Genomic DNA, 8,749 nt, shown 5'->3' with positions numbered 1-8,749 from the left:
TGGATTTCCCTCAACACAATCACCATGATGATCAAATGCTAGATCTAAGATTGTCACTAATCACATTTAGTCACTTGGATGTGTTTAGCCATTGTTTAAACCACGATGAGCCCAATTCTTCTTTCCCAGACCCTTGGACCTCTAAGGAGCAAGTCTAAAGTTTTAAAAAAATTTCATATGTTTTTATTTGACAATTTTAATCTCATCATATTACGTACTCTTTTATTTTTATATTTTTAACTATTTAATAGGTTTTATAAATTAGAAAGACATAAATGCAAAAACACCTCCTAAGGATTGGGTTAATTGCAAAAACAACCCATGATTTTCAATTATATCATTGAGTTTTTCATATATTCCAAATTGAATCTTGGACTAGCTTCTTGTAGCTCTTATAAAATAAAAAGAAAAAAACACCTAATCATCATATGGGGTGTTTTTTTTTTTTTTTTTTCCCATTAGGAGCCAAAATTCACGTATGCTTGCTCTGCAATGAAAAAAATAATTGGCTGGCTGCCTGCAACACATTTCCACGACCTCCCTCTCTCTCTCAAATGCCAAATCAAGAAAACTGAAAAAGCAACAACCAAAAAAAAAAAAAAAAAAAAAAAACTTGCAAACTCACAACGCTTTTTGTTTATCTAAAAAAGTCTAAACTGACTGCTTTTGCTTTCACAATTCACAAACAAACGCATCATAAATATCAATATCAATATCAAATCCAACCTTTTACCTCCTCAGGCTGGTACTTGTATTCTACCACTACCACTACCACTTTTCTCTATTTACGTGTAGCTCTAACTCTCTCAGCCTCACCCCTCATTGCTGCTGCTTCTTCCTCTTCTTCTTCTTCGCCGGTACGTGTTCTACGTTCGTTTCCAAACCCTACAATTTCTCTCATTTTTCCATAGATCTTACGCTTGCTCTATTCCCGAAATTCTAGATCTGATTCTTAATTCTTTAAGATTTTTTGGGTGAGATTATATAATTTTTGCGTTATTCTTATAGATCTGTTTCTCTCATTCATGTTGCATCTATTAAGGAAATCTGCCTTTTTTTTTATGATTACATTTCCATTGATCCTTAGAGAGAGAGAGAGAGAGCTTAAATAGAAAAAATTGGCTGCCTAAAATGGAAAGATGAGTAGTACGGTTCTGTAATATTTGGAGCGTGATCTCTTTTGCTTAAGCTTAAGCAGTTAAACTTTAAAAAGAAGGTTTTTCTGAATTGTGCTTTAAATTGGTGACGAGGAAGCTGAATTTTTATTAATTAATTATTTATTTATTTATTTTTGGCTAATACCAAATTTGTGCTACACCTCCTACCTATATTCAAGTGTATATCTTATAACTTAGCTGATGATATATAAAATTAAAGGCCAAAGTTTGGTTCCCCAATTAAATAAAACAATTTAATTGGGGGATCTAACTTACGTTGTAAATTAAAATTAATTCTCGTTGTGCACTTACTAGGCATGGTTATGGTTATATTATATCCTCGCATGAATTGGTTCTATCCCAGAGAATAATAATGATCATCATAATTTATAATTTATAATAATAATAATATCTGAGAAATCAAATGTTAATCTTCCATACTTTTCCACAAATATATTTTGCCCGCAGGTATCTTTAACTTTAGTTGTTGCCTTTTTGCTATTGGATTTGGATGACAGAATACAATGTGATAATGATGCATGATGTTCTACATTGACTGATTAACATGATCATACATTAAAATTTTGATTGTGCACAGAAAAGCTTACAATGGTGATATGGATAATATTCTGGCATTACAATTGAAATTTCAAATTTCAAATTTTAATAATTTTCATTTGTTTTTCTGACTCTTTCCAATTTTTCCTTTGTAGAATAATTTGTTGCTAAGTGAGTTGAACAACTCTTGGACTTTCGCTCAGATGTGGATAGATTTCTTTATGTAATCGGAGGGATAAGGACTCTGTACACTTGGCAATTACTATAAGCAACACATAATAATAACAATGGCTCCCGCTAGCAAGGCTGATAAGAAGGCTTCTGTAGATGCAGCTGCTTGGATGTTTAATGTTGTTACTTCTGTTGGGATTATCATTGTCAATAAAGCCTTGATGGCTACTTACGGCTTCAGTTTCGGTAAAGTATTCCTAAATTATTTCTTTTTTTATTTTTCTCTCTTGATCTATGTTGCCTTTTCCGGTAACCTTATCACATTATCTCCTTAGCTTCAAAAGTATCTGTTTATCCATTTAACAACCTTTGTGCACTTAATGTTCTAATTCTTTCTCTCTTCTTAGTGCATTTTTTTTTCTCCGTTAAATAGCTTGCTGCAAGTAATTGTGTTGGAGTTGGGAGGGATCATTTGCTTGGTTACTAGGCTTTCAGTTAATGGATATTGTGCAACTCCTACTGGATTAGAATAGGGCTTTCCTTCTTCATCTTCTTCCTAATGTTTTGTATTTTGTTCATTCCTAATATCAACAGTTTTCTCTGATCATGTTAGTCTATGATCTTCTTCAATGTTTCTATTGCCTTTAAGCCTGTATGGTACGAGTTCCATTTTCTATTTTTCCAGCATTCCTCTGATTATCTCTTTTTGGTTTTGTTCTCCATTATGTTTCTAATCTCAAAGGTTTGGACCGTCTCCATCTTATTTCTGCTTGGAGCCTGCATGTTGGGACCTTCAAATGACCCTTTTTTCTCAATAAAAAGATATCTTCCTTGATTTTATTGTCCATGTTTCTAGAAGTTGTGCCTTTTAACCTTAAGTTTATTAGAGAGAACCTAAATAGCCAGGTGCTCTGTTTTTGGTGAGTTATTCAGACAATTTAAATATTATCCTTTTTACACAGGGTTAGAGGGAATACAGTTTAAATATAATTAGGTTATCATTCACTGATTTAATATTTTTTTTTTAATAAGTCATTCAATGATCTAATGCTACTGGACTCTCAAGTTTTATTACCTATTCATGTGGAAATCAATGCAAGGAAGCTTTGCACATCCCCCCCACCCCCCTGCCCCCCACTCTCTTTTCTCTCTTCTCTGTGGTTGAATTAGATTCTTACCATAGTGAAAGCTCTGATTCAAAAGTTGGAATTATTTGTTTGCTAATCTATCAAGCTGTGATTCTCTTTTGGTTTGTATCTGGCTATCTGCTGTTCCTCTTAGATCAGAGTGTCTAGTTTTGTTCATTGGTTATAATCTTAAGTTATTTGTCTTACAACATTTTCATTCTACTGTTTCCTTTTGTCCCTCTAATTATGACAATTATGGCCCAAAAGAAATGTGGATTTTATCTTTCATGTTAGTTCTAACTGACAAAGCATTGATGGATAGTCTTCAATAAGGGACTGACAATTAGATGTGTTGTACTGAGATGCTGTCACCCTAGTGTCTAAAAATTAGTCAGAGCATGATGGAAAGGTATTCAATGCTGCATCATATATGCCTACAAAATGATAGTTAAACTTGTGAGCTGGAATTCCCTAAAAACTATCTTGATGAAAAAAACTGAATTGGAGCTTGGGGCAAAGAATAAATAGTTTCGGAGTGCCATGTGAACAATGTATTCCAATCAAACTAAAATGAGATAACAATGTGATTATTCATGAGTAAGGAGCATGATTTAGGTCAATGAGTTTAAGTTTAAACAGTGCTTCCTTCCCCCATGAGAATGTGGTAGAGTGGTTGTTTATGTAACAAACCAATTAAAACCAAGAAAAGTAGAAAGCAGGATTTAGGAGCAAGTAGCAGGTGTGGTGCTTCAAGCATACTGGTTGAGTGGTATAAGTAGACATGACTGCAGGGGACTTGTGCACAAGAAGAATCCTTAGTAGTCCCTGCTAATTGATGATCCAAGCAAGACTTGAGTACAGTGACATTAATAACTTAGTGAGGGCAGCTTTGTTTTAGATTTGGGATGGCTAACAATTCAGGAAGGAAATTTAAGGAAATGAATTGAGCCATAGAGAAATGATTAAGTGATTACATGTAATTTTCAACATAGCCAGTTGATCAATAGGAGTGCAGTTGTACGTTCAATAGTTTGGATGAGGCATGGTGGTGCTAGCAATGATGTCCTGTTTAATGACCTTTGAGTCCATAAATCAGTGATTTTGATAAGCAATTTGAAGAAAAATGTAATCAATAGGAGTGCAGTTTGGTAAGCAATTTGAAAAATATGTTATAGTATAAGGATATTGCACATCATTTGTTTGTTCACAGTTCTAAGTAGTTGCTATCTTTTGCAGCTACAACATTAACTGGTTTGCATTTTGCAACAACAACTTTGATGATAGTTGTCCTACGGTGGTTGGGATATATCCAATCCTCTCATCTACCATTCTCGGAGCTTCTAAAATTTGTTATCTTTGCTAACTTCTCTATTGTTGGAATGAACGTTAGTCTAATGTGGAACTCTGTTGGATTCTATCAGGTAAGTTTCTGTATGATCTAGTTTAGGATTTCATTCTGGCAATCTATTGGATGATTTTTGAATGTTATTCTCTGTTTTATTTACAGATTGCTAAGTTGAGTATGATCCCTGTATCCTGCCTTTTGGAAGTTGTGCTGGACAAAATTCGATACTCTAGAGACACGAAACTGAGCATTGCAGTTGTTCTATTGGGTGTTGGTGTTTGCACTGTCACCGATGTGAGTGTTAATACCAGAGGCTTCATTGCAGCCTTTATAGCTGTCTGGAGCACTGCTCTGCAACAATATGTAAGTAGTCAATACCTCTACGCATGTGCAGTTACATATGTTGGAGTCTGCTAGATTGAGACACATATTAATATTATGTTCAATTGAGTGCACACACACCGTACGAAATATAGTGTTAATTACATTCTAAATTGTCTATCTACAAACTCTCTTTTGACAAACTCATAAACAGAATTCTCTCTTTTAAATTCTTTTTTTTATTGTTCAAAAGACTCATCTTATTTTTGTGTCAAATTTCTGCATGCAGTATGTTCATTTTCTTCAACGGAAATATTCACTAGGCTCTTTCAACCTTTTGGGACATACTGCTCCAGCACAGGCTGCTTCATTGCTGTTAATAGGCCCCTTTCTAGATTACTGGTTGACAACCAAAAGAGTTGACGCGTATGACTATAACGTGTGGTCTTTGGTAAGTACAGCAGCAATTCATGGTCTGTCTTCCATGATTCTTATATGAAGTGATTGTTTTTTACTTATTAAAAAAAAAAGTAATTGTTTTTTTATCATCATCATATGCGAATCAAAATTTCATGTTTTAAACTATCGTGTTATAGGCATAACAAACATCAGTGACATATACTGTCATTTGCTTTTTATGCAATCAATTAAAAAGATCCTCAACTGCTTTCCCCAGTTATGAGGGGAACTTTAAAAAGTTACTGTTCATGGCATCCAAATGGAACATTAAATGTCATTTTCTCAACATTCTAAACCAAACTCCCTCCCTCTCTCTCTCTCTCTCTCTCTTGATTTTTTCAAGCAAGAATGACCCAAAAAGCACTTTCTTATATTTTTCTGTCTAGCAAGCAAACTTTTTTGTACATTTGTTTTTTGTGGCTCTTATTTAAAAAGACCACGATAGCTCCTATAGTGTCTTTTTACTACATCTCAATGTGGCGGTGTTGGAATACATGACATTTGTGCACCCGGTTTATTTACATGCATAACGGGGGTGAATGTCTTCTGTCTTACATTATCTGATTTTAATAGTACTATAACTCACAATTCCGCTGTAACTTGCTCTTACCAGATGTTTATAATTCTTTCATGCACTATTGCTGTGGGGACCAACCTCAGCCAATTCATTTGCATAGGAAGATTTACGGCTGTGTCTTTTCAAGTACTTGGTCATATGAAGACAATCCTTGTTTTGATTATGGGATTCTTCTTTTTTGGGAAGGAGGGTCTTAATTTGCATGTGGTTTTGGGAATGATAATAGCGGTAGTTGGAATGATATGGTACGGAAATGCCTCATCTAAGCCTGGTGGAAAGGAGCGTAGGAGCTACTCACTCCCTACTTCCAGACAACAAAAACACAGTGGTTTATCAGAATCTACTGAACTTGATGGGAAAGTGTAAGGTTCCTTAGGAAAAATTGAGCATACAAAGATAGCTGATTCCAGGAAGCTGTTGATTGAGATTAAAAACCACCCATTTGATTCTAATTATTTTTGAACTTAGTTTCATATCTTTATTTTTAAATTTCCCCATCAAAGGAATGGATATTCCTGGATGGGCTTAGATTCCCTACAAATTTTTCTGTTTCACGAGTATAATTTATAGTAATCAATTCTTTTTGTGCTATTTACTTCCAAACTATGTGTACCTACGATATTCTTTCTTCTGACTCACCATTAAACTCATTGAATGGTCACATCTTAAGTTGAAAGTTAAAAGCCAATTTTGATAGTTTGGTAATTTTGGATGAAGCTTGTCTGCTTATTGAATGAATTTTAAGTCTAACAAGTTGATAAGCTGCTCATGTTGGCATATGTGAGAAGGAAGCCATACATGCCAAACTCTGCAAATATGGAGAAAGCAATCGGCTCCGTTTATTCCCATTTTGGATGTTAAGATTTTATTTGATTTTTTCCTCTGAAATTCAGATTTTTTTTTTTTTGGTTGTATTCTGAGCTTTATGTCCATGGGAAGAGCAAGACTAGAAATACTAATTTTTTTACTACTTTTATCATAACTTATTGAGTTAGCAAAGTAAGTTATCAAGTTGTGATTGGTGAAACATTACTTTTACATGAACTTATCATTAATACAAATTTTATTCTATATACCAATCACTGAAAAAGTTGGGTAAATTTTTTTGTATCCCTATACTTACTGTAATAGGAATTGTTAGAATTTTGAGTTTTTTTACCATTTTTCTTTTTGGTTCTCTGTTGAATTTTATAATTGAGGTATTTTTTAGCAAATATTCGAAAGAGCTTTAGCACAACGCTTCGTAAAACTATTCAGTAGAAATTGTCACATGTTTTAGCAAATATTCGAAAGAGCTTTAGCACTAGTATCAGATATGTTAAATGCTAATTTTTAGCATTAAACACACCAAATAAAAAATATAAATATAAATATATAAATATATATATATATATATTTATATACTTACATTAGATGTGTCAAATCCCAAAAAAATTTAGTGTTTGTGACCACGCTTCTATCACTAGTAACACTTATACTAACAGAAACGTACAATCACAAATGCAAAAATTAAAACTCTCTCTCTCTCTCTCTTAGAAAGCTTTATTCTCTCTCTTGGCAAATCAAGTATGGTGGAGTGGTTTATGGATTTTCGGTGGCATGGGTCGTTTGCTAGTTTGTTGGTGGAGATCAATGTTGGTTTGCTGTTGAAGTTTAGTGTGGTGGAGATGAATCCAATCCTGGAGATGGTGGGTTTGTTTTGGTTGTGGGATAGGTTGTGGATCGTGGGTTTTTTTTGTTGTAGATTGTTGATTTTGTTTGGTTTTAGAATGGGTTTTAAGAGTTGTGATTGTGAATGGTGGATTTGTTTTGGTTTTGGGATGAATTTGGGGTCCTTGTTTGTGGGTTTTGATGGTGGTGGTGATGGTGGGTTGTGGGTTTGAGGTGGTGATGGGTTGTGGGGATGGTGGTTTGAGGTGATCATTGAATTTTTTTTTTTCCTGGTAGTGGCGAGCTTTCATAGATAGAGGTATAATCAGATGAAGAGGAAGATAGACAAGAGAGAATTTCAGAGAAGAAAGAGACAAAGGAAGAGAAAGAAAGAGATAAATGAATAGCATGTGAAAATAGAATATGGTATTGCTACTTTTTTTCCATAAAAAAGTAGCAAAAGTTTGTTTTTGTGGTTTAAGATAGCATTCAGATTGATATAATATAGCAAAAATATGTTTTTGTGGTTTAAGATATCAATTGAAAATTTTAAGCTTTTAGCTTTTAATAAATATAATGAATTGATATAAATGTTTATACTTCTTTTAAAAAATGACGCTCAATGGGTTTCCATTTTTAAAGAGAGGTAATTGTAGAGCGGTTGAGGACTGAAGAGGATGGAGCATGAAGTATCGCACGGTTCTACCCGCAAAAGTGTATCCAACTCGAGGACTTCATTGACCTGAGAAGGGAGGAAGATGCGAGATAACACTTTGGGAGAATCCATTTTGAGAAAAAAAGGATCATGGAAAGGGCCAATACGGTGGAAGGAAGCTTTCTGTAAAGGGTATACCTTCCCTACCGCATTGAATGCACTGCAACAACCTTATCAGCTGCATTGATGAGGAGCTGATATCTGAACAATAGTTTCCCAGCTAGCAGCCCCTTCTATCACCTTCAACAGAACTCTGATGGCACAAGTGACCTAAGAAAAACCCTAAGGCATACAAGTAAAGAGTTAGGATGCAAAGAGGAAGGATATATAAGAAAGGGGAACCTCATAGTTAAAAGGGGGATTATTCTCTAAGGATAAAAAAAACAATAAAGTGAATAGTGAATTATTTGGTATAGAATTTGTGTCATTCATATATAAGAACTAGTCCTCGAACTCACCCGAGGATTGCAATATCCTCAATTGTTACTTAAATTGTCTTTCTTCATTACTTTAGATTCCTCGGCTTTAGACCTGAACTTAGTCCCAAATTTATGGTAGAACTATTTTCCCACTCTCTATAAAAATAGTAGAGTGCAGACTTAGTTTAAGGGACAAGGCATCACTGTTCTTAGTGGGCTTTGGCCATCAATTTCCTAGTACATACAACAA

General features: G+C 34.3%; 1 protein-coding gene across 1 annotated transcript; it reads left to right on the top strand.

Annotated features, from left to right (window-relative positions):
- Nucleotides 1-483: 483 nt before the first annotated feature.
- On the top strand, nucleotides 484-6,310 carry LOC115975513 (UDP-rhamnose/UDP-galactose transporter 6). The gene is made up of 6 exons (XM_031096315.1): nucleotides 484-857; nucleotides 1,871-2,132; nucleotides 4,250-4,434; nucleotides 4,521-4,721; nucleotides 4,969-5,130; nucleotides 5,752-6,310. Exons 2-6 carry the CDS (start codon nucleotides 2,003-2,005, stop codon nucleotides 6,079-6,081), a joined length of 1,008 nt encoding a protein of 335 aa, XP_030952175.1. The 5' UTR covers nucleotides 484-857; nucleotides 1,871-2,002; the 3' UTR covers nucleotides 6,082-6,310.
- The last annotated feature ends 2,439 nt before the right edge of the window (nucleotides 6,311-8,749 follow it).

This window comes from Quercus lobata, chromosome 2, assembly GCF_001633185.2.
Source record: "Quercus lobata isolate SW786 chromosome 2, ValleyOak3.0 Primary Assembly, whole genome shotgun sequence".
Taxonomy (NCBI): Eukaryota; Viridiplantae; Streptophyta; class Magnoliopsida; order Fagales; family Fagaceae; genus Quercus; species Quercus lobata.
Note: the sequence above shows the minus strand (reverse complement) of the source record. Positions and strands in the feature narration are given on the sequence as shown.